The sequence below is a fragment of the Bombus affinis genome, chromosome 5, assembly GCF_024516045.1.
Source record: "Bombus affinis isolate iyBomAffi1 chromosome 5, iyBomAffi1.2, whole genome shotgun sequence".
Lineage (NCBI taxonomy): Eukaryota > Metazoa > Arthropoda > Insecta > Hymenoptera > Apidae > Bombus > Bombus affinis.
Window position 1 is genome coordinate 5,036,961 of NC_066348.1, and position 24,458 is coordinate 5,061,418.

General features: G+C 28.1%; 7 protein-coding genes and 2 long non-coding RNA genes across 19 annotated transcripts; 3 read left to right on the plus strand and 6 right to left on the minus strand.

Moving 5' to 3' along the window:
• Positions 1–10: 10 nt before the first annotated feature.
• Positions 11–1,970, minus strand: LOC126916608 (mpv17-like protein). 4 transcript variants are annotated; one of them, XM_050722575.1, is made up of 5 exons: positions 1,781–1,970; positions 1,556–1,665; positions 905–1,176; positions 690–830; positions 11–616 (listed from the first exon to the last, which is right to left on the minus strand). In XM_050722575.1, the coding sequence occupies exons 2-5, from the start codon at positions 1,557–1,559 to the stop codon at positions 371–373; spliced, it is 663 nt and encodes a 220-aa protein (XP_050578532.1). In that variant the 5' UTR covers positions 1,560–1,665; positions 1,781–1,970; the 3' UTR covers positions 11–370. The 4 variants fall into 4 exon arrangements, with proteins under 4 accessions (XP_050578532.1, XP_050578533.1, XP_050578530.1 ...); XM_050722576.1 differs by lacking the exon at positions 1,556–1,665 and having other exon boundaries at positions 1,781–1,962; XM_050722573.1 differs by lacking the exons at positions 1,556–1,665; positions 1,781–1,970 and adding an exon at positions 1,302–1,445.
• A 116-nt stretch (positions 1,971–2,086) lies between these two features.
• LOC126916616 (uncharacterized) lies at positions 2,087–6,955 on the plus strand. Its single transcript, XR_007710666.1, has 3 exons — positions 2,087–2,180; positions 6,380–6,557; positions 6,672–6,955. It is a non-coding gene; the product is annotated as an uncharacterized LOC126916616 (long non-coding RNA).
• LOC126916605 (transcription factor E2F4-like) lies at positions 2,364–5,082 on the minus strand. The gene is made up of 7 exons (XM_050722569.1): positions 4,885–5,082; positions 4,461–4,570; positions 4,074–4,347; positions 3,766–3,983; positions 3,418–3,527; positions 3,303–3,350; positions 2,364–3,217 (listed from the first exon to the last, which is right to left on the minus strand). Exons 1-7 carry the CDS (start codon positions 4,990–4,992, stop codon positions 3,108–3,110), a joined length of 978 nt encoding a protein of 325 aa, XP_050578526.1. The 5' UTR covers positions 4,993–5,082; the 3' UTR covers positions 2,364–3,107.
• Positions 5,378–10,590, minus strand: LOC126916588 (transcription initiation factor TFIID subunit 2). The gene is made up of 18 exons (XM_050722530.1): positions 10,477–10,590; positions 10,240–10,403; positions 9,937–10,153; positions 9,622–9,860; positions 9,328–9,549; positions 9,037–9,250; positions 8,714–8,965; positions 8,434–8,642; positions 8,108–8,347; positions 7,724–7,973; positions 7,506–7,646; positions 7,234–7,424; positions 6,953–7,164; positions 6,657–6,876; positions 6,402–6,555; positions 6,172–6,327; positions 5,913–6,083; positions 5,378–5,819 (listed from the first exon to the last, which is right to left on the minus strand). The coding sequence occupies exons 2-18, from the start codon at positions 10,353–10,355 to the stop codon at positions 5,574–5,576; spliced, it is 3,450 nt and encodes a 1,149-aa protein (XP_050578487.1). The 5' UTR covers positions 10,356–10,403; positions 10,477–10,590; the 3' UTR covers positions 5,378–5,573.
• An 877-nt stretch (positions 10,591–11,467) lies between these two features.
• On the plus strand, positions 11,468–12,924 carry LOC126916610 (protein tantalus). The gene is made up of 4 exons (XM_050722578.1): positions 11,468–11,486; positions 11,747–11,856; positions 12,063–12,218; positions 12,298–12,924. The coding sequence occupies exons 2-4, from the start codon at positions 11,822–11,824 to the stop codon at positions 12,686–12,688; spliced, it is 582 nt and encodes a 193-aa protein (XP_050578535.1). The 5' UTR covers positions 11,468–11,486; positions 11,747–11,821; the 3' UTR covers positions 12,689–12,924.
• Positions 12,925–13,444: 520 nt separating this feature from the next.
• LOC126916621 (neuferricin) lies at positions 13,445–15,736 on the minus strand. The gene is made up of 7 exons (XM_050722597.1): positions 15,602–15,736; positions 15,148–15,208; positions 14,498–14,882; positions 14,266–14,406; positions 14,019–14,205; positions 13,744–13,957; positions 13,445–13,619 (listed from the first exon to the last, which is right to left on the minus strand). The coding sequence occupies exons 3-6, from the start codon at positions 14,808–14,810 to the stop codon at positions 13,771–13,773; spliced, it is 828 nt and encodes a 275-aa protein (XP_050578554.1). The 5' UTR covers positions 14,811–14,882; positions 15,148–15,208; positions 15,602–15,736; the 3' UTR covers positions 13,445–13,619; positions 13,744–13,770.
• Positions 15,737–15,760: 24 nt separating this feature from the next.
• LOC126916618 (gametogenetin-binding protein 2-like) lies at positions 15,761–20,415 on the plus strand. 3 transcript variants are annotated; one of them, XM_050722588.1, is made up of 11 exons: positions 15,761–16,057; positions 17,020–17,227; positions 17,306–17,449; positions 17,523–17,735; positions 17,795–17,998; positions 18,073–18,241; positions 18,316–18,480; positions 18,556–18,645; positions 18,728–18,991; positions 19,072–19,476; positions 19,556–20,415. In XM_050722588.1, exons 2-11 carry the CDS (start codon positions 17,037–17,039, stop codon positions 19,730–19,732), a joined length of 2,022 nt encoding a protein of 673 aa, XP_050578545.1. In that variant the 5' UTR covers positions 15,761–16,057; positions 17,020–17,036; the 3' UTR covers positions 19,733–20,415. The 3 variants fall into 3 exon arrangements, with proteins under 3 accessions (XP_050578545.1, XP_050578544.1, XP_050578546.1); XM_050722587.1 differs by having other exon boundaries at positions 17,037–17,227; XM_050722589.1 differs by having other exon boundaries at positions 17,062–17,227.
• Positions 17,256–18,258, minus strand: LOC126916622 (uncharacterized). Its single transcript, XR_007710667.1, has 2 exons — positions 18,121–18,258; positions 17,256–18,006 (listed from the first exon to the last, which is right to left on the minus strand). It is a non-coding gene; the product is annotated as an uncharacterized LOC126916622 (long non-coding RNA).
• On the minus strand, positions 20,401–23,915 carry LOC126916620 (3-oxoacyl-[acyl-carrier-protein] synthase, mitochondrial). Of its 6 annotated transcripts, none has more exons than XM_050722591.1 (4): positions 23,720–23,915; positions 23,113–23,235; positions 22,173–22,553; positions 20,401–22,100 (listed from the first exon to the last, which is right to left on the minus strand). In XM_050722591.1, exons 1-4 carry the CDS (start codon positions 23,784–23,786, stop codon positions 21,358–21,360), a joined length of 1,314 nt encoding a protein of 437 aa, XP_050578548.1. In that variant the 5' UTR covers positions 23,787–23,915; the 3' UTR covers positions 20,401–21,357. The 6 variants fall into 6 exon arrangements, with proteins under 6 accessions (XP_050578548.1, XP_050578550.1, XP_050578552.1 ...); XM_050722593.1 differs by having other exon boundaries at positions 23,113–23,279; positions 23,720–23,913; XM_050722595.1 differs by lacking the exon at positions 23,720–23,915 and adding an exon at positions 23,437–23,688.
• Positions 23,916–24,458: the final 543 nt, after the last annotated feature.

Below are 24,458 nucleotides of genomic sequence, written 5' to 3' on the forward strand. Positions count from 1 at the left end.
TTTAACGATGGTTGTTTAACAATCATTTATTTTTTTATTATTTATTAACAATAAATAAGTTATTATCAACAATGTCACAATAAATATCACTCGAAAATTTAACAATAAAATTATGTCTTTCATACCTTCATGATTTTGAACTGTTATCAATTTTTAACTATACCCATTATAATATAAACATATTATCTACATATATATATATATGCATAATTAAATCTTTTAGTTCATTTTGTATTGTAGACAACAGGTGTTGTAATTGACCTTGTTGTGCAGTATAATTTGTTATACAGATATATTTACATGTACATATTGTATACATATACATGTATATAAGTTAATCAATTGTGCTAAATAATTGTCATATAAATCTTTATCGTATAATGGATAACCTTTCACTTTTATCTTCTTTTTGATCAACATTGATACTTTTTTTACTTTTGTGTTTTAAATTATTGTCACTTTTTAAATCCTGTAATTTCTTTGCTTCCAAAGCTTTCATATATGCAAGGAAAGATGTCCAGATTAAACTACAAAAACTTACATAAATTACACGATTATGTTCTGGGACAAAAAAAAAGTTGATTGTTTGTAAAATGGGCCACACACAAACACCGACCTGAAAAATAATAGTTACTTATAATTTTTTGCTTATTTGTAGTGAGTGTATTTTATATTATTTACATATGTACATATTTTACTTTGTAAGTAGGCCAAAATTTATGTTTGACTTCTTCAATACATTCAGCCACTGGTTTCATTTCAAGTAAGTTCATACCAAAAAAGAAGCAACACATTGCAGTAGGACTATATGTGACTTGTTCTATTAAAGCCTAAAAATTAAATATTATTAACCTTTAACGTTACATCTTGTGAATACTAATTGTTTCAATTAATTTTAATATACTTTGGTAATTGCAGACTTCAGGTCTGACTTTGGCCAAAAGTATGAAGAGCACCGCATCCAACAATATAGTGTTGGTGCTACAAAAAATCCACCGTATAAACTAAATCTTAATGCTTGCATATAATTTAATTCGTCGTGTCCCGTTAATTTTTGTTGTATTAAACTTCCAGTCGGCCATATGACAGCATAAGAAACCATTCCTCTTACAATCGGATATTTTTTCGATACCTCGCGGATTTTTATAAAAATAAGACGCATTTTTGCAGTAGTCACTGAAATACAAAACATTTTAATTATTAATAAAATATAATATTATAATATTATTAAATAGTCTTCATTATAAACAACTATAAAATCGATGAAACAATGCATAGGCAAACTAAATGAAGTTTGAAACCTGAACAATTAAATAAAAAACTGAAGCTACTGTTGTCTAGAATATGTATTTGTGTTAGCATATGTACTATATCATTGTGTAATTTATATTCGTATTAGTTCGTTCCAAAGGATTTGATAAATTTCATGATTTCTTTGTTCACGACACGTGACAAGCTAATTCAGAATGAATGATGCTACGCGCCAAACAAAAGAGTGCGTGCAATGTTTCAGAGATAGAGTTGTATTTTCTATATATGTATATATTATACGTACACATCTACTTTCATGTACATCCAGAAAAAATTTTTTTTGGAAGTTATGTCAATGCAAGCTGTTGTATCGAACTCTCATCTGAACTGTACTGTTTACTTCTTTTAAATATTCTGATAAATTATCAAATGTGATAATAACAATACCATATAGCATCATAAGACTTGCAAATGACAAAATTATGATATGTAAATTATTTGCTTATTCATACTTCTTTTTTATGCGTACCTTTTTTTGATAAAAAGTTGAAAAGTTGATAATGTTACCGCGGTTTGTTTGAATGTGACGCGAGAAAGCTCGCTGCACCGCGTATTTGTATGAAACAATTCTATAAGGTCGATACATCTGGAAATGATTCACTACTAGGGAAACACGCGCATACTGGCAATCGCCGGGACGAGACTTATATTCGACACGCGCAAAAGTACCAGCGATGACGAAACTGTTCGATCCATTCTTATCTGTCCTTGGTAATTTCGCGTCTTTCGAGTATAGTTTTCCAATAGTTTCATATATCGTATAAGTGACTACACATCACAATTTGATTACGTATGAATAGATGATGTTGAGAACAATGCGTAATGAGAGCAAAACAATATTGGAATGCCTGACGTCAGAGAAATTTAAAGTAAGAAGTAGATGTAGGTCTAATTATTGAAATTTAATTTATTCGCTCAAAATGGATGCAAAAAAGTTTTAAATAAAACATTTATAGATAAATTGTTTTTCTATAATTATATAACATATATATAACAGTATTGAAAAACATGACTTCATTATAAAGTAAATTATGGGTTCTTGGTCTCCTTAGTTAAACTTTGTTTTCATTTAAGTTTATTTTTCTTAAATAACTATAATATTCACAAACTTAATTAGTGTCATTGAATGCAGTAACAAACGTACAATATACAACATGGAAAGTATATTATAAAGAGAGTATAGATACACATGTACTCATTTACAATAAATCATGATGATCTTATACATGGTCTAAGAGAACAAATTCATACAATTATACAGAGAATGTACATTTTATATTATCTCAAATAATTGTTATCTAAACAAATACGTAAAAAAAATCATACGTAATTCAATAAAACATGTACAAAGCTTATAAAACTAATTTGGACATAATATATCATTCATAAAAATATTTATCTTTTTGAAACTTTCCTTGCATGTAATAACTATAAATAAAAACACATTTTTTCATTTTGAATGCATACAAGGATAAAGTTTGTAAACAAACTTATAGAAATAAATCATGCGTCATAGATTATAAAGAATCTGTTAACATTTGGACCTTTTGTTACTTAATTAAACACAATTGCAACAAAATTGATTGTTATAAACATTTTTTTTATAACTTGTATAATTTTTTTATTTCTACTAATAAAAAAATACTGCATGTATTCAATGATCGTTATCCATATCCATTCTTTAAAATTATATACACAGAACAGCCTTCAGAAATTGTCAACAAATTTTTATGCAATTTTGCATATTATTGGCACAGTCTGAACCATTCAATCATTTAAACTATATAACTTGTTACTCATTTTGCTGTAATATCAAACAAGTCACAAATTCCTTCATTTTCACTAAGATTAAAGTGGTAATCTTTTTCACTGGGTGGAGGACTTAATCTTACTAATGGTCCATAAACTGAAAATAAAGTTTAGAAAATTATGTGAATATTATGACTTATTCAATTGTCCAATCCGGATATTGTTATTAACTTTTTACTTACTGTCAGAATAAATTTGATCAAATAATTCGAAGTCCTTTTGAGCAATATCTAAAATTATATCAATCAATTCAATATTATTTGCTATATTTATGTTTTAAGAGTGAATATTATTTACCTGAAGTGCTAACATCCCGAAGTACTATCTTTGCTTCTATTAATTCTGCATCATCCTCTTCATCTTCGTCAGATATAACAGGGTCAGGTTTACTAGTTCCTTTTGGGGGCCTAAGATTTAAAGTGAAATTTGTAATTAAATTATAATTGATAATTGATTTTTTAAAGGATTGATACTGAAGCATATTGCAAATGTAAGATCTATACCAATAGAATAGATTTTTCCTTAATATCTATTCACCCCTATAAAGATCATTTTACTCTATGCTCTCTGCAGATCAAAAATAATATCTTAATATTTTTGATGCGAATAGAGCAAATTTTTTTACATTTATAAAGCTACTTTTACCTTCCAACTCTTCTCTTTGGTTTAACATTAACTTCCTCCTTTTTCTCTTCTTCCTCTTTCCCTCTTTTTGTGCCTTTTGCTTCTTCTTGTAGTCTCATTTCTAATATTTTATTATCATATGTTTTAGCTAGTTCTGGTTGAATCATGTACACCTTAATTTCTCCAGAACTACTTTTTAGAAACATTTCATAATTTAGTTTCTCATCATCTTCAGATGTCTAGCAATAATGATATACAACCAAATTTACTTATATTAATACACTTAAGATTATCCACAAGTATATATTTCTTTAAAACTAAATTAATACCTGTGTTATATATTTTGGTACGCTTAATTCTGTATCAGGTGGAGCTTGAATTCCTAATACAAAATCATCAGGAAAATTTTCTTTAACATCCTCATAAGTAATATATGCATATTTCCTATTAATTAAATCATTCTCTATATTTTTAATACTTTGTTGAATCCATTGAGTATGCATATCTAATAATTGTTCATGATCTTCTAATTTTTTTATTTCATCTTTCAAATCGGTTAATTTTTCACCAACTTCTTGAGTATTACAACCTGGACCTGCTCCTCTGATAATATATTTAGAGCATTATATTAGACATGAGATATACAAAAATGTAATTGTGACATGTTAAAGGATATATAAAGTATTTTATAAAGGATGAACATAAGTGAAACATACTTCCACTGAATGCTATTTTTGCTTTTCTTCTCAATGAGTCCAATACCTTCAAGAACGTTAGTAATATCATAAATTCGTCGTTTTTGTCGAACTTCTAAGATATCAGCTGCCTAGAACATTATAAAATTGCTATCATACGTTATCAAATATAATCGTAAATTGTGTTCTATCTTTTAGGTTATGTAGGATAGCACGTTGAGATATTAAAACTTGCAACATTTTTACTGTGTAATGTTAAATAGAATTAATTTGCGACATAGAAATTATCTACGATAAAAACATATCGCGAATGAATATGAAATATTGACTTCAGTGAAACTTATTTCAAAATTCCCGCAAGCTAGAAATGGCGTGTACGCCCGCGACAACTTAACCTAGCAAGTAGGTTAACTTTTTATACTTAAGCGTTTATGAAAGCACTTACTACTTTTAAATCAAGAACACCATCTTTTGCTTTCTGTAATAAAGTGACAAAACGAGTTGTTAATAGACCAAGAGACTTTTCAAATCTACTTTGTTGATTGTCTGCCATCCTCGAGGTCGTTGTCAAAATTTTCAAAACTCACTATTCCCTTCGAAATTGCCGCAACACCACAGACGCCATCCTAGTTAATGCGCAAGAAGTATTTAAATATAAGCGCGTCTCTAGTGTCGACATACCGTTAAAAATGTTGCTTTATTAACTAAACTACTGCTTTATCAAATGATATTTTCATTTAAAATATTTTTCAATTTTAAGCAATATAACATAGCAATTTTTATTTAGACATATATTTTTAAATAAGTTCACAAATTTTTATTTGGATCAGTTTTATTTAGTTTTAGTGTCTATGCTCAATAATTTGTTACCATTATTCTTTTATATTACAAGGGTGGTTGTTAGTTCAGTCATAATAAAATATAAATAAAGAAAACAGTTTTAATTTTTAATTATTTTGTTTAACAAAGTAAATGAAAATAGTTTTTACATAATATATTTAAAAATGCGTATTTACAATTTCTTATACCTATCATCCTGATTTATAATACATTAGAATATATCTAAATTATATTAAAATTACATAAAATGTAAACAATGTTACTGCTTTAAAAGCTTATGGTACGTTTACTTTATTATGGAAAAATAAATTCGTTAGTAACAGTCGTCGCATCTGGACTGAGACTAGAACTTGCTGAGCTTAAAGTTTCTTCTTTGATCTTTAAATTTGAAGAATCTTTAGTTTTATCTTTTTCTTTATCCTTTTCCTTCTCTTTAACTTTGTCCTTATCCTTCTTCTCTTTATCTTTGCCGTGTTTGTGATCATGTCTATGTTTATGTTTGTGCTTGTGCTTCTTTTTGTCCTTTTTCTTTTTTTTGTTCTACGAGATAAATAATATAAATATATACAAAGACATATAAAATATATATACGAAATAAGAATATTAATAAAGAGAATTTTTAACATGATTTACCTTGTTAACAGAATCACTTTTTTGTTTATGCTCCTCTCCCTCCTTTTTAAACATACCTGGTTCGAAACCTACTGGTCCTGGTGTTCCCATAATACCAGGTAATGATGCAGAATTATCACTATAATATTCTGATTTTACTTTACCATCAGTTACAGAAGGTGTATGGTCATCCTTTTTAATAGACAAATACAAACAATAAATATAATTTTATAACTGTATTTCTAAAACATTGCCTAATTTTATTTTTTTTATTAGTTACCTGTTTCTGTCGTTTTATCTCTGGAATATAATCTACTAAATTAGAAGAACCTGGAATATCTCTATTTGGAGAAAGTTTTCTTTTGCCTGCTCCACTTATATTTTCAATTTCTACTATCGATGATTCGTGTTTTATATGCGATACATTTGGTTTTATCTAAACATCAAAAGCCAAAAGTTATAACGTATTTTGTAATTACCTAAAACAGGATATCCTTAAGTATAACTTACATCTTGTTCTGGACTTGGAGGTCCTGCTTTTTTTGGTTTAGTAATAGCAGCAAGCTCAGGAATAGGAAGACAAAGTGGTCGCTTTGATCCATATAAAGTGTAATATAAATCAACTAGATCACATCGGATTTTAGGATCATGAGAGAGCATGCCACTGTAAGAATAATTTTATATTGAACGTCTTAAGGAAAAAATTAATTGCTATTTATTTCAATTTTTTCCTTTAATTGCTATTTATTTCAAAGTTCAACATACTTAATCAAATTCCAGATACGGTCAACCAATTCAGGACGGTCTAAACGATGTTTATGTGCCCTTTCAAACGGTGGGTTTTCAACCATAAGCCTCACTAATCTATGTTGTACTCCAGGATGAGGATCCATTTCTATCATATCTAACAAAAATTCTAAATCTTCCCATTTACCATCTACTCTGGTAAAGTCTACTAATGCCTCTAAAGCTGCAATCCTAACATCTAAAACAATTATGATAAGCTATGAATTTCGGCATTATTAATATGTTTGATATAAAATATAAAACACCTTATATACCTATGAATTGTCCATATGTAGCATATGCTCTAAAAAGGTGAGGATTACTTGGCAGATGACCAAACTTTTGTAAAATTCTAATGACTTTAATACAAGCAACACTGATTGTGTATTTATAGCAAGGTAATAATTTTTCCAAATTTAAATTTCTGGTGACTTCCTCTAATATAGCTTTAGTATCAACTGATAGAGATTCAGCATTAATAGCAGTCCTAAAAAAAGATTAATATATACATAATCACAAAAGTATACTATATGTTACTTTTTAATGTTTATTATACCCTTGCTGCACACTGATTACAGGTGTAACAGTAGCTCCAAGTGCTTCAATTAATGCAGCTCGATAATAATTATCCGAATATCTATTTTTACTGTTGTCATTGTATTTAAATAAATCCATCAAAAAAGCCAAAACTTCTGGCGGGCATATACCGTGAGCATTACGTAAACCAGCCATCGCTACAGGTATAGTCTAAAATCATAAAACAAACTATAGATTACAGATTACGATATAAAATAATAGCCCGTTTATCATAGAAAACATTAGTCAAACCTTTTGTAAAAAATAATGTTGGAAATTTGAGAAATTATTCTGTTTAATTATCCGTCTGCATGAAGCCGAACCAAATAATTTCCGAAATATGGCTAACATTGCTGGTGGGCCAGCCCAAGTTGCAACCATTGCATTAGCTACCTATAATATTTATTAATATAAGAGAATTGTATGTAAAAAAGTAATTTTAAATTATGAATATTTAAAATATAGATAACCTTAGTTAAACAATGTGCGGCTCGTAATCTAACTTTATAATAACAATGTTCATTTTCTATAGTATCAGTTAATGCTAATCGTGTAGCAGGTGTGGCATGATTTTGCAAAGCTTCAATAGCTTCCAATTGCGCAGTAACGTCTCTTTCATGTCTCAATTGATACTGCCACTGATAATCTGGTTGTTCAATTTGAACAGCACGCAGAAGTGTCATTTCGGGATCTAGTCTTATCCATAATACAGGCGAATCACTGCAAAAGAAATAAAAATTTATAAAGATTTGTTTTTCTATATGTACTAACTACTATAATTTTTAGTTTAAAACAGGAAAAAAAATAATTTTAATAATATTAGGATATGCACCACGTATTGAAATAGTGCTTACTCCATAGCAGAAAGGTCCATATCTACTTCTTCTCCAGTACATAGTGGGATCTTCTTCTTTTTATTTCTACGACTTTTACTGTGACATGTTATATCTGCTTTTGCCACAGTACCCTCAATTTGTAGAGTATGTTTAAAAGTACCATCTAATTCTTGAATATTAACTAGGAGTGGACCAACATATTTTCTAATCCCTCTTTGGTTTGTAGTATCTTGTCGAATTTCTAATTCTACGGTATTTCTATATAATACGTTTTACCTTGATAAATAAATAAATTTTATACAAACTTAAACTAAATTTAAAATAAAATCTGCTAATATACGTACCTTTTTCTATTAAATACAAAACTTAAACTAAATTTCGCATGACCACCAGTTCTAACCCACTGGTCTATAAAAACTGCCATATCTTTACCAGTTACAGTAAAAATTGCTTTTGTAAATACATTTGTACTAATTAACATATGGGACCAAAGTCCAGAATCAATTTTTTGTTGTGCAGCATTAGCAGCAAGAGATAATTGTTTGTTGAAAACCTGAAAAATAATAAAATAAGTTTTAACTTATTTGAAATTAAGAATGATATAGTATTTGCCAGAGTATATACTTGCAAAAGTAATTCTTGACCAATCCGATGTTCTAGCATTCTTATAACTAAATGTGCTTTTTTACGAAGTACTTCAATATACTTTGGAGACATCGTGTGTAAATTTCTTATTGGAAAATAAAATCCAGGGTCTGGAGCTCTAGGTGTAGGTGCTGGTGTATTAGCTGCAATAGGTAATGGAGCTGGTGGTTGCGAGGGATCTAATATTATACCCCCAAATTGCTCTTCATATTTTACCACTTCTTGCAGTTCCTAAAAATATCAGTGGTATCAAATTTTTAGAAAACTACTTTAATACATGGCAGCAAAAAATATTTACTTACGGATTGTATCCACTCTCTGTATTCGTTATTTCCAAAACATTTCTTTGCATATAAACCAGTTAGATAAGTTGAAATACCTTTAGGTAACCATGTATCAGACCAGTTTTGCATAGATATAAAACAACCAAAAAATTGTTCTGCAACAGCTTGGGCCATAGCTTTTTTTGTAATATAAACTTGGTCAATGATGGAAGTAGAGTGCAACAAGTTTGTACTATAAATAAACAAGCATTTAATGTACAGTTATTATGGAAATATTTAATGTTAAAATTATTTATTTTAATCTCTTACTTTAAGATACTCATAGTAGCATATGCATTTATATCTTCATCTAACTCATCTACAAAAACCTGTTTATAGCAAGAATAAGGATATCTGTTTGATAATGTTTCTTCATAAAATTCAAATGCTTCATGCATATATTTTGCAGAAACTTTTAATGATGGTAGTAATTGTGGCAAACAAAAATGTGTTACTTCATGCATATATGGGTCCACAAATATTTCAAATGGTCTGAAAAAAAGATATATAAAAAATATAAAATTTGTTTACTATATATAAAATTAAAATATATATATAACTTACCCAACTGCAAGTGCAATGTTCGGTGCACATGCTGGTGTATTAAGAACATAATGAAAAGTTTTTCTACGCATATCTGGAGTATATACTACTTCTACAAGATCACCACAAGATACAGCTGTCATAGAATCATCAACAGTAAATTCTAATTTCCACGTACATGGTTCTGCAAAACTATCAATGCATGGAAACCACAATCTTGAAGAATTTTCATAGCTATATGTATACATATGTGCACCTCTCTGCAAGAAATTCTTCAATTGTAAATTTTACATAAAATTAAAATTAATTTTTGCATGCAACAAAAATTTATTATACCTCCGCTAATGTTCCTTCACAATTTGGTACAACAAAATGGACTCCACCCTGAGGCTGTTCTAGAGAGAACTCAATGCTAATTCTTAATGCTCTACCTTCTGCAACTATATGTGCAGCTTCTAATGGAATTTGTACAACCAATTCCCCTGCATTATTATCTGGATCAACTCTTTGTGCTGCTGCTAAATGCATATTAGAAAAGAACTCCAACGATCGTCTAAAGAAATATCAGATGGATGTATTATATAGTTTTAACCAAGTTTTTGTTGTATAAACATTTTTTAACTGATTTCAAATACTTACTGCTTGCCATCTCCTTGACAAATATCCAAAAATGGATCAAAATATTGAAAAGGTGCTTCATAAGTATCATTTAAACACACTCTATAAATTCTACATTGTTTTGCATTTAGTTTCATGAGTCTCAATGTATCCCTAAGTGGAACTATTGTTAGTTCTACAAATCCCTGTAAATGAAATAGATTTTTTAAATAAGTTAAAATTAAGATAATTTCAATTAACTGCAATTATTATCCTTACGATAATGCTTTTCCTTTGGAAGCTTATACCTGTAAGGCTCAATATTTGATGAGCTGTGGAATGAAAAGAAAATGTTAGTCAATAGTTAATATAATTAATAAAAAAGACAAAAAATTAAATAAATTTGTTTATTATATTAAGGATAACTTAATGTTATGAAATTGTAAAAATTGTAATTATAAAATTTTGTAAACATAACCTTAATATAATAGTATAAAAATAGATTTAAATATCACATTAATGAAATTTTTCATAGATATTCTACAATTATTTATTAAAATAAATTAGTAAAAATACGTGAAACTTTGCTTATTAGAACTTTGACTATAATTAATACTTTTGTTTACATTACAGACGTTTGGAGATACTTATAATTTATATGGTCGGCTATTATCGGCGGTTCTTTCTTTCTTCATATTTTAAAATTTATATAACATTTATATAATTCAACTACTTCGTTTTAGTAACATATATTTACTTATGTTTTCACGAATTTAACTTCACACAACTACTTTCACGTATTAAAATCAGTAAAGATGAAATTAAGCCATGTTCTCATGTCCATTAGTCACCCAACTACTAGACCATTAGTCACCCAACTACTAGACACGACAGACCAGATCCGCAGACTAAAAAGAAAGTGCCTTCTAGATTAAATCCTTAGATTCTACTAGAACCAACAATATAAAACTATTATAAGCCATGTCATTGTATCACGCCAAATGTAGTTACTGAAAATTCTCAACGAGAATTGATTGTAAATATTCTAATAAATAAAAAAAAAAATCTTTTCATGTGAATACTACAGGAATATATAAACGTGCATGATAGGAAAGCGTTAGTTGATTTTTCTGTGCCGTTATTGGTTAGTAACTAGTAGTAGTAGTTAGTAACTATTTTAAGTTTTACCAGAGATGGTTTTACTTAAGAGAGATCTGTTACTTTTTTTAGTTTAAGTTCAGTATTTTGTGGCGAAATTAATGCATTATAATAGAAAAGGATCAATGACTGTAAAGTATTAAAAATTTGTAATTTGTAATTGTTTCTATTAAAAAGAAGTTACTTCAATTTTTTTTATTCCATAAAACAAAGAAATAGTATATAAGATACAGTTTCTGTTACAATTTCAAATATAGTGAATGTTCTGCCTGAGATTATATGTTAACAATTTTCCTTAACGTTCTTAAATATTAAAAAATTGAAGCATATATTACTATGCTATATTCTTAAGATTCTTCTAACAATTTTTCTTCTACTGATTTCACTGAAGGTCATCGATTATGGTTATAAATGACTGATATCTTTAAATAATTTATAAATAAATAAATATATTTAGATCTTACAAATGGATAATATTCAATCAATATTCAATCAAAAAATGTAAGTTTTTGAATAAACAACATTTTTCAAGTTGTTATTTATATATGAAAATATATTTATATGTATTTTATCAATTTTTAATAACTTAATGTTCTGTCAATATTTGTGTATTTGAGAATTTTAATTGAGATAAATTGTTTTAGATAAACAATTTAATATAGTTTATCAAAAAGTAAATTATTGGAAATGCAAATTATATTTTTCAGAAAAGATGCACATAACATAGTCGATACTAATTTACCTGAAGTTATGGCAGGCTTAGAAATGCTTACAGTAAATGCAAATTTATCATCTTCAGAAAACAAGCAAAGACTCAGAAGAAGAATACCTGCAACTGAATCTAATGAGAATCTTAATAGAAGGTACAATAATATTTACAACACAATATCATAATTTTGATAAGTTAATTGTAATTTTATTGCGTAATATATATATTATTAGATGCAGTTTAAGACCAAGAAAAAGAACACACTCAGAAATGGAAGATAATAGCAAAAAAAGTAAATATCAGACAGAAGAAATTGATTGTAAAGAATATTATTTAAATAAAAATTTAAAAAGAAGATTAAATAATTTGGAAACAATTTATGAAGAAAAAGATGAAACAAGTGAATGTATTGCATATATGAGTGTGAAGAGGTACAAACGTATGATCCAGTTCCAGGAACAACCTACAGATAATAAGTTAAAGAAAAGAAGGGCAAAAATTAAAAAAGTATTTGGATCAAAGATTAATTTCAAACGAAGACGTGCATCTATGCAGATGTTGCTTGATAAATTAAATGTTATTAAAGTAGAATCACCTGCAAAAGTTGAAAATGAAATAAAATAAGAAGACCTACAGATAATAAGTTAAAGAAAAGAAGGGCAAAAGTTAAAAAAGTATTTGGGACAAAAATCGATTTCAAACAAAGACGTGCATCTATGGAGATATTGCTTGATAAATTAAACGGTATTAGAGTAGAATCACTTGCAAAAATTGAAAATAAGATAAAGTAAGAAGATGTAAAAACATTAAGTTGTATAAGAAATTTTTTTACAATTAAAATATAACAATAGAAAAAGAAATTATCTTTTTTCTTAATGATACTTAATGATTTATTTATAACATTTTATTAATTCATTACATGAATACTGTATATGATAAAGTAAACACTAATAAGAAAGTTATGTATTCCTAAAAACGAATTTTTACATTAAAACAATAATTAAAGCTTACACGTAATTTTATCTTAAAAACAATATAATTTGTAAATTTATATTAATTTCAAAATTTTTTTTTTAGTTATATACATATTTACTAAATTTTGATTATTTAGTGTATTTACATCATAACATCTTTATGTATACAAGGTAGTTTATATTTATATATGAATGTATGGATATTCAACATTTATCTTTTACACGTTCATCAATGAAATGTACGGAATAGATATATATATGTAGATATAAAATTAGATATATATTAAATAATAATAAAAAGTTCTATGAATTTTAAAATCAGTATACAATAAAAGACTGTATATATTAAAAAAAAAATATGAATATTTATTTTTAAAAAATCGTTTAACGATAAAAATAATAACCATTATATTCTTCGTGATAAATATACTATATTTTGTATTACAAATTATTTACAATTTTAAGAATGCTACAGAAGATATAAAAATGATTAGTTTCAATCAGAAAGAATAGTTTCATAGATGTAAGAAACAATCAAATTAAATAAATATTTACATATAATTGTAAATGTCAACATTAAAATTTATAATATTAGTCTTTATTCTTTATTAGTATTCTGTTTTCACGGCACATTTTGTTGAAGATTTATAATATTAGTCTTTATTCTTTATTAGTATTCTGTTTTCACGGCACATTTTGTTGAAGATTTATAATATTAGTCTTTATTCTTTATTAGTATTCTGTTTTCACGGCACATTTTGTTGAAGATTTTGGACATTGAGAATATTCTCTCAACATGCCTTTGGTCTCTTCATATTCTTTACTATCAAGTTTTACACAAGCACATCTATATTCCTTAGAATTTGGAGATTCAAATAACATTCTTGGTACACCAATCCAATCTCTTTCTATTCCTCCACTAGAAATAAAAGATAGTATTGATTTCATTAAAATTCTAGATTTTTACACATTGTGGCTACCTCTTTTTAGTACACCATACTACAGTTCCAGAATCTGACTTCCATTCTATGTTACATGGAGGAAACATTTTCTTTTTATGTGCTTCTTCAAATTGTTTCTCCTTTGCATTTATTAATATTTTTTGTACATTATGAGATTCCTCAGTTGGGGAACCATCTTCATTATAATATCTACCATTTAATTTTCCTATTTAAAAAGAGTAAGATAATAAAATAATTGTGAAATAAACACTTAGTTTCTAGGTACCTTTATAAATATAGTTTTTATTATAAAATTGGACCCAATCATTCAGTGCTTTAACTTGGTGTATAGATAATGAGGAGATGTCATCTGTTAAGCCCTTATCATTAAATTCTCCAGTAATAAATGCTAAAGATGCATCGCGACCTGCAAATACATAAATACCTATACATATACATACATATATATATGTGATTTGTAAATACATTGACACATGCAATGTTATAAAAGATTATACCAGTGAATACATGATAAGTTGCACCAGGACCATAATGTTTTGCACCTTTTGTGACATCAAAAATTTGACCTAGTATTGAAATGTATAAACCATCTTTCAAATTTGTATATTTCTTAAGTTCAGTTGATGTAAATACTTTCTGATTTGTATCTTTGTTTAACTCTATATTTGATTTTTTAAGATCACAGTACACATTTTTAATAATATTTAACCATTTGTCCAAAAAATTAAATTTTATGCCATTCAAGTAATCATTTGAGTATAATAAAATAGATGCAAATAATGGTAATAACCAAACATACTTAGGTAACATAATTCTTTTAACAAAATTTTAAGCAGATTCGTTAATAAATTAATAGTGCTTGGAATGTAGATGCTATGCACGCTGTAAATAAAAAATTTAATAATGAAGAAAATGAGAAATTAAAAAATTAACGTAAATGTTTATGTTTCCCTTCGTATAATAAAATATTAAAATGAATTTGAGGTAATGATCATAATCTAAACATAAAAAGTTTTTAATTATTGAATCTAATATAATCTGTTGCCATACTTTTTACATAATTTTTTGTGGAAAAAACGAATAAAGGGATGTACTATATCAGAATATGTGAATATATTTTAGGGACAACTTCTTATTTAGTACTTACTGCCTTATGATGTATCAGTGATAGATGTCCTTAAATAAATCGGCGGGCTATATAAATTTTTCTTTGATAAATTAAATAATTTTTATTTTAATAATTTAGTACATATTATATTTTATTATATTTTATGAAAGTACGTATACAGTAATGCGTATTTAAATAAATGTTTGTTTTTCTATATGGTAAACAAGTATACTAAATTGTTTTAAGAAGGTATTACGCTTAATCAAAATATTGTTAATTATATTGATATTTTTATTTAATAAACTATATGTATCATAGCATTTCGGATTTGTAAATTACTAGGTAGAAAATGATAAATAAAATCATTAAATGTAATTAAATTAGGAATGATATCTATAGACACATAATTTTAATAGAAAATTACGAAGATTTCATATTATTGTGTGAATAAACGCAAAAATTATGTGAAGATGGCAGGTACACTTAAACATACCGTTTAACCAAATCTATTTAAAATCACAAGAAAAGAATTGTATATGGAAGAAACGTTAGGAATGATTTATGATTACTTAAATGTACTAGCGGAAAATGTCCTTGAGCGACCAATGCACATGATCTCTACTATACGATCTCTTTAGAATAAGGATAAAATGACGCACAGAGGGAAGCGGGACAATGCACGCAGGGCGGAAGTGAGAAACCACTCGTTGCAAATGGCAGACGTATGATAGTGTCTACTTATTTTTCTGGTATAGTTGTACCAGTGGATTACAATTATTCGTGGTCGTATATCGTAACGGGCTTCAAGATTGAATATTGTCGCATTGGTAATTGTTATTAATAGAAGAATTCAACAGTGATGGCGAAGTTAGTGGACGTTTGGCGGGACGATGACCCGGTCGATTTGACACGAAGACAAATGCCGTTCATTGTCGATGAGAATCTTACGGTGAATATAATCTTCTTCTATCATTTGTTTCTTAATTACAGTTTGTGGTTACTAAAAGCTTAAAGTTCAACAGGACTTACGTAATGGCATCCCATGATATTTCTGACTTAACCTAAACGTGGCAATGAATGCATGCTTATACCATAATTAATTCGGTGTGTTATGTTTGATATCAGTGCTCTGCTTAATATTTACTGATTACTGCCACTTCATAGAATTGAAATTTTCGTAATCATTTTCAATCTTTATTTGAACACACGCGTTTATCTTGATTTTAAAGTTATTTGTTTTCTTTTTGAAAAAAAATGTCAAAATGATTTGTTTTTTTCACTCTTTGATTAAATACCATTGAATAAATGGAAATAAACATGAAAATATGAACTATAAATTCATTGATAAAAATCTTGATTTTTATTTTTATTTCATATATAAGAAAGACTAAAATAAATACAAATATATAATTTTAATAAAATATCCTATATATATTTCATTTGTTAATTGTAATTTTTTTAATTACTCAATTTAATTTTTTTCTAATTACACAAATTATCCAATTACACTAAACAATTATTAATCGTTTAATAATTACATAAAGTTTATATTTTCCATGTAAAATAATATATATATAGATACATACATACAGTGTTGTGAATAATTACAAACTCAAACACTTTTTTTGTTATCTTTGTCTAAGATTTCTGACTGATCATGTTTGGATATGTTTATAATTAGATAAAACTTTTGTATGTAAATAATTTTTTGTTTTTATCTGTAAATACAAACTGGTTATTCAATGTTATAAAGCTAGACTCACATATTATTATATTATAAATTATATGTTTAGAATATATTATAAATTAAATATATAATTACATTATAAAAAGAATATGCTTTTTTTCATAAGTACAATTCAGCTTTAATGTTCAAGAAAGAATAAAATTAAATTTAATCTTATAATGTAGTATTTAATTTTCTGTAGATGGTTATGGATATAAATGGTTTAGGAGCAATCTGTGATAGTCCATTAGTTTGTGGTAAAGATCTGGATGAATTTACAAGAAAACTTAATATGCTTACAAAAGAAGAAATTAAGGCCTCATTTGAAGTAACATGCAAGGATATGCTTGCAATCTTAGGCCAAGCTGTACCATGTGTTGGTTGCAGAAGAAGGTATAATAAAACATTTAAATATAATATATATATTGAATGTGTTAATTTTTTATATTAATTGGTATTGTATACATTTAGTGTTGAGAGATTATTCTATGACCTCATGAAATCAGGACATCCAGCATTAGATCCACTAGTGATTACACCTGAAGGTTTATTATCAATAAAAGATGATGTTTTAGAATCACCACAGTTGCTCTGTACAATGTTGCAAGGACACAGGTAATACAATATATATGAATATATATTGCTTGAATATATTAGAGATATTCAATAATTCTAATATTTACTATAGCACTAGGTTAAACAGTTTAGTTGAAGGCCAACCTAGAAATAAAAAATCACGAAGATGTGTATTACATTCATTAGAAATTCAGCGTATGAGACCTCCTCCAAGTGCATGGAAAGAAGTATGGGATTGCATGGATCATTCATGTCGTTTAGCACTTTCATTGATTGAAAGTAATAGCCTTGAGGCTACTTTGGATACGTATTTACGTAAACATCGGTAAGTTCATAAATTTTTATGATTGTCTACAAATTTTTGTATCATATCTACAATTATAGATTTTGTGGCGAATGTCGGACAAAGGTACTGCTGGCATTTTCTCTGTTAACAACAGAGCCTGAACCAGAGAAAGAAAAAGGCTATGTTGCTTCTTTATATTATGGGATCAGACGTTGCATACGTGATAGACATGTACATATACCTACAAATCCATATTTTATGGATAATCTTATGGGACGTATACAGCCAGAATTGATGGGGAGGTATAGACCTGCAAGATATTGTTATTCATAATTATATTTTGTAATTCAGTTGTAAAGTAACCTTTAAATTACAGGGAACGACATGCAAAAACGTTAGAAATTGCTCAAGAAGAAGTACTTACATGTCTAGCAATGTGTGTTGCTGAACGCTTGCATAGAATTCATAGACGATTAAGAGAAGAGGAAACTGTATGCAAAGTATTAGCTGCTGTTGCAGTAGATGCATTATCTAGGAATTTTCAAGTATAATTGATAATGAAATTTTATATTACTAAATTAATAGAATTACTTGTAAATGATTATGTGATTCTTCACAGATGGCTGTAGAAGTCAAACAAGGTATTTCTCAACTAGAACTTCTCTATGAAGAATTAACAAGAGAAGAAATAGCAAAACAACAGAGACGAGAAAAGTTACGTTTAAAACGCAAAAAGAAGAAAGAACGACGATATGAGATAGAAGAAAAAGAAAATACATGTGATGTATGCTATTATCTGTAAATTTAGACTTCCCAAATTTATGTATTTAATATTCTGACATAAATTAATTATTATTAGTGTTCAAGCAAAAAGCAAAGTGGTAGTAGCGATACGCCTTGTGCTTGTGGGGATTCAAAACCCACAACGCAAAACATAGATCAACATAAGGTAGATAGACTATTATTATATTTCTTTACTTAATTATAAATGTATGTATCTATTATTAATAACCATTGTTTGTCTATTGCAGTTACAAGTATTAGATCCAAAAAATAAGGGACCACCTACATGTAAATGCCCAGACTGTGTAAAAAAATCGAAGTCTGGTATATCACGATCACAAAATCAAACACAATTAGCATTCCCCAAAAAATCATCAAATATGCAAAAAAATACAATTAAAAAACATTCTGAATTAAAGACCAAAATTTCTGCAAATCAAACAAAGAAAAGTAATATACCTGTCAAAAACCTTTCTGAAGAAGAATTATTTGATGCGTGTGAATCGTGTAAGGTAATAATTTAATGTGTCAATACATGTTCTGAATATCGTTTATCGTGCGTTATAAGATTTAAATATCTTTTATTGTATAGGATCTTTCGGAAAAGATTGAAAATGATCATTGGCATCATCTAGGAGATTATAAAGATTCAATGACTAAAGGAATAGTAGATGCTTGGATCGGAAAACCAGGCAAGAGATGTAATATGTGGATAGAAATGAAGAAACGTTTCGAATTGTCAATCTCAGAAAGGAAAAGTCGTTCTTCAAGTGAACAATCGTCGCAAGATTGTGGTTATTCGTCGGAGCATAACATTAGCAGTTCTTCCCTTCCTAGTACTCCAGAAGGATCGGAAGTAGCTTGTAGCGATGGATGTTGTAACCATGAGAGGGACTGTCACGATATAAGACCATCTGAAAAACTTGTTCATTCCAGTTCTGGTATCTCGTTGTTAAAGGAAAGGGGTGGGGGTTTAACACTTACACAAATGTTAGAAGTAAGTGCGTAATTTGTTCAAATTCAGAACTTCATCTAGGACTTTGTTTTTATCTCCAATATGATTTGTTTCTTTTCAGGATTCTTATTTATCAGGCGACGAAGAAAAAGAAAGTTATATTCCAGCTGAGGAAGTATTGGAATTTAAATCTCGAATGTGCCAAGTCCTTGAAAAGCGACAAGAACTGCGTCAAACACTGAGAAGACGTTTTGCTATTTTATGCAGTCATCACAAACCCTTTACCATTCCTAATTAAGAATTCCTACTAGGTACAGTTACTTAATAGGATACAATCTTTCTTTTTTATATTGATTTACTGCCAGTAGATAAACAGGAGTGCAATAGATGTATTTCATATAACTGTTATCATTGGATGTCAAACTTCCTATGTGAATAAGATATTGTTGAAGATATACATCGTACGAACATCGTATGGTATGGTTTATCTGTAAGCAAAGAATTGCATCTAATAAACTAGAGGTACCAAGAAACAATTATGCCTTGAATTCTGTTGTTTTCTATGTAGCTGAATTTATAAAACTAAAAGACATTTGTAGATCAAAATTGTAATTGTAAATGAATGAAAGCAAAGTTTGTAGTCAAATATTAATTCTGAAAACTGGATTAAAAGAAATACATATGAATTGTTGCATTAATGCACAGATATTTGTCAGTGATCAGAATTATGAGACTGATTTCTACATGCTTGTATGTATGATTAAATATTAAATGATAATTTTTGTGAGCATGTATTGGTCATAAAATATGGCGAATAACGATCAACTGCACGTAGTAAATAATTGTATAAATTACTATGTACTTTTAAGAGGATTTTATTTTTTTGGATTTGTTTCCTTGCAAAATGAATGTAAATGTTGTAATAATAAAATGGCCAAGAAATATTAAATATTAATACAAAATAAATATTGTATTCCATTATGTATTATATTATTTCAAGTTATATCTTTTTTGTACAATTTTCTATAATAATATAAAATATTTTGCTTTCTTCTCAGATAATATATTACAAGAGTTTCATATTATACATTAGATAAAAGTATTAAACATATTTAAACTTCAATCTCAAATGTATTTTCTTATAAAAAAGTAAAATTATGCATATATATCGTTTTTCAGATGCGACCTTCGCCGTGTGGAGCATTTAAATGGAAACACAGAAATATCTCCATTATTAGTGGTCATATGAAAAAACTCAATAGTTAAAAATTATACTGCTTAGTAATGGTAGATAAAATTTTTTCTGGAAGTCATTCTTTTATGAGATTTCAATATCATCGTCGCCTGTTTTATTAGGGTCGTTTATTTTAATAGATTAATCAATCCATCTCTGTATTTCTTATAAAAAGGTAAAAGGTGTTTATGTTTATGTATGAGCTAGCTATTGTTTAGTTTTAGTTTTAACTTTAATTTTGTCAATTATAATATATGAAAGACAAGGGAAGAAACGAAGCGGTATTTTCGTGTTTACATTGTCTTTATCTTTTATACATTTGACAAAATTAAGGTTAAAACTAAAACTAAACTAATAGCTTTTGACATAAATAGGATAATATATTTTTATAGAGAATGAAGAGATGAATTGATTAATATATTAAAAAATACGATAACCTTAAAATCTCATTTAAAAAAAATGAATTTTAGAAGAAATTTTATTTACTATTGTATGTGCCCTTCTAAATAATATAACTTTGTGCTTTGGAGATTTTTCAGACAACTGCTAGTAACAGAAATATTTCAGTGTTCCTATTTAAATCCCCGCCATCTATATATGTATTAATTAATGTACATTGAGGAATGACTAGTTTGGACTACGTCGTGTATTATGCTTCTTTTCAAACTAGTTTTAGTTTAATGATCAACTTATTCATTATATTGTGCAAAGCATAAACATGCATTTGTTCCACCAAAACCAAAAGCATTTTTTAATGCCACGCGTCTAGAGGTTGTATTCCAATTTTTCTTTATATTAGGAGCAAAATTTAAGGATGTTTCTGTATCCAAATTATGCAAATTTAATGTTGGTGGAATTACACTCTCTTTTATTGCCAGAATAGTAAAAACAGCTTCTAAGTTTCCTGCTGCACCTAACAAATGACCGTGTGCACCTTTTGTACTAGAGACAGTTACGTTTTTACTATGTTGTCCCATAAATGATTCTATAGCTTTCAGTTCAATACCATCACCTAAAGGGGTTGAAGTTGCATGTGCATTAATAAAAGTTATTTCTACAGTTTCTATACCGGCATCTTTCACCGCTCTGTCCATGGCTAATATAGCACCTGTACCATCTTCACTAGGTGCAGTCAAATGTGTTGCATCACCAGATAAACCATACCCTAACACTTCTGCATAAATATTAGCTTTTCTTTCAAGTGCATGATTTAATTCTTCCAACACTAGTATTGCAGCACCTTCTCCCATAACAAATCCATCCCTATCCTTATCAAATGGTCTTGATGCTTCATACGGAAAATCATTTTTGTTAGTACTCAATGCTCGAAGTCTACAAAAAGCAGCTATAGCAAGAGGACTGATGCATGCTTCTGCCCCACCACATATCATTACACTTGTTTCTCCCCCACGAATAAAACGAAATGCATCACCTAGAAATTGGTTATATTACATAATCATAGTAAACAGAAAATATTTTTGATCTTTGTTCAAACTTATAATACCAATTGCATGTGCTCCAGTTGCACATGCTGTTGACACAGAATGATTTGGGCCACGAAGACCATATTTAATACTAATTTGTCCTGCAGCCATATTTGTTAATATTCTTGGCACAAAATAAGGACTAACTTTGTTATATCCTTTTTTTAAGGCTTCGTATGTTGTGCATACATCAATTAAATCTATCATTCCAATTCCTACTGCTACTCCTGTATCTCGTTTATCAGTTTCATTGTTTGGTTTCCAATTTGCATCATTCAATGCTTCTTCTGTAGCTATCAAAGCATAAGGAGTAGCTGGGCACATTGTACGTAACTCACTTTTTGTAAAATATGAATCAATATCCAATTCATCAGGACCATTTCCTTTAGGTACTAATGCAGCTATCAAAATATTATTGTATTATATATAGGATAATTCACAAATGCATACTTTAGATGTTGAATGTACACATTAAAATAAATAAGAAACATAATATAATCATATATTCTACATAATTGCTTACTTCAGCATTGAATGTATATATTGCAGAAGCTTGTCATGTCTTGAATTAGATAGAGTTTTAGAGAATCAATATTATGTCCTTGCAAGTTCATTATTCATGTATTGTAGAAGTAGAAATAAGAAAAATTATAAACTGTACACAGATCAAAATATGTTTCAATTGTGTATACAACAATATTAAGACTTGCAATGTATATATTGAGATACAGGACAGACTTTGAACATTTTCCTTGATCATCTATAACTTAAAAACTAAAGTACATAAGACATGTGTTCATATGATGTCTTTTACTTATTTCAATGTGTAGATTCATTCCCTGAAGTATGGATATGTATTTATGAATCACCCTATATATTGGAAATTTATTATAGAATGTAAAAAGTTGAGATATTTATACAAATTTATTTAGAACACATAAAGATATATAAAACACTTACCAACTTTGCAAGGTAGCTTGTCATATTCCGGATTAGTCAATTTGGTGATACCTGATTTAGAATTAATAAGCGCTTGCCAAGCATTTTGTACACCAATTCCCAGAGGACATACTATACCCATTCCTGTAACAACAACTCGCCGTTTGCATCTTGCAGCGGTTGTTAATCTACGATTAATAATAACAAGCGGAGTAAACATTTGACCGATAAGAATAAGTATTTGAAAGAAATATATAGTTTAACTTCGGCTTAGGGAATATAAAATTATTGACTTGTTTTTTGTTATTTAATATTTTTCGCCGCGGAGAATTAAAAAATGCTAGCCTTAACTCTATAAATTCAGCGGTTCAGGAATTATGTGTATATAAAACCGAGCATTTTTAACGCATTGTACAGGTTAGTATGACACCATATTGTTTCTATCCATCATGTGATTGGTCCGTACAGATAAGCATTGAATTGAACTTCATCGAATATCAGTTTATATAGGTTTGTATACATAAATGTAATCGGTCGCCTCATGGCGCGATGTCCGGAGAATAAAACGTAACTCAAACCTGTCCAAATGTATAAAAGTCTACGTGCCCAAACCTAATCCAATACTCACGATTTAAAATTCCGCCACCCACGTGCATTTGTTTACAGTCAGCGACTCTACTCATTGGACGAATCATGGATAGAAGCCAACATGGCGTCAAATTAACGTGTAAAATACGCTAAACTTCTGTGATAAAAACGCTAAACTTTACATATACATAACTTTCGAATCGCTAGATTCCTAATGTTAAGACTTGCATTTTCGGATTCTATGTGTCAAAAATTGTTATAATATATATAAAAAAGAGACAATAATTTTATGTCCCCTAAACTGAAATACAGCTAAATATATTAAGGTTATATATTATTATACCATTACTTTCTACTAGGAAAAACTCAATATTTTACGTTTTACAGAAGTCTCTTTTATGTTCATTTTACATATAATAATTGGCAACAAATATAATGTAAATACCAAGTAATCCTTAAAATATATGCAATAAGAATATTTTTGTAGAATACAATAGATATATAACTAAATATGACGCAAAAATCTATAATCCCCAGTATTTATTTAATCTTAATTTTATAAAATTGATTTTATATATTTAATACCAAAATGAAATTTTGTTACTGTTATCTATAGTTAACTTTTCATGAATGTGAAATAAATTGTTTAATATGTATAATACTGAAATATATGCATATACGTACAATATGTATATTTGTATATATATCATTAAATATCATTTATCTGTTACGATTATTTATAGTGTTATTGGATAGGTATTACGTTACTATTATGAGCA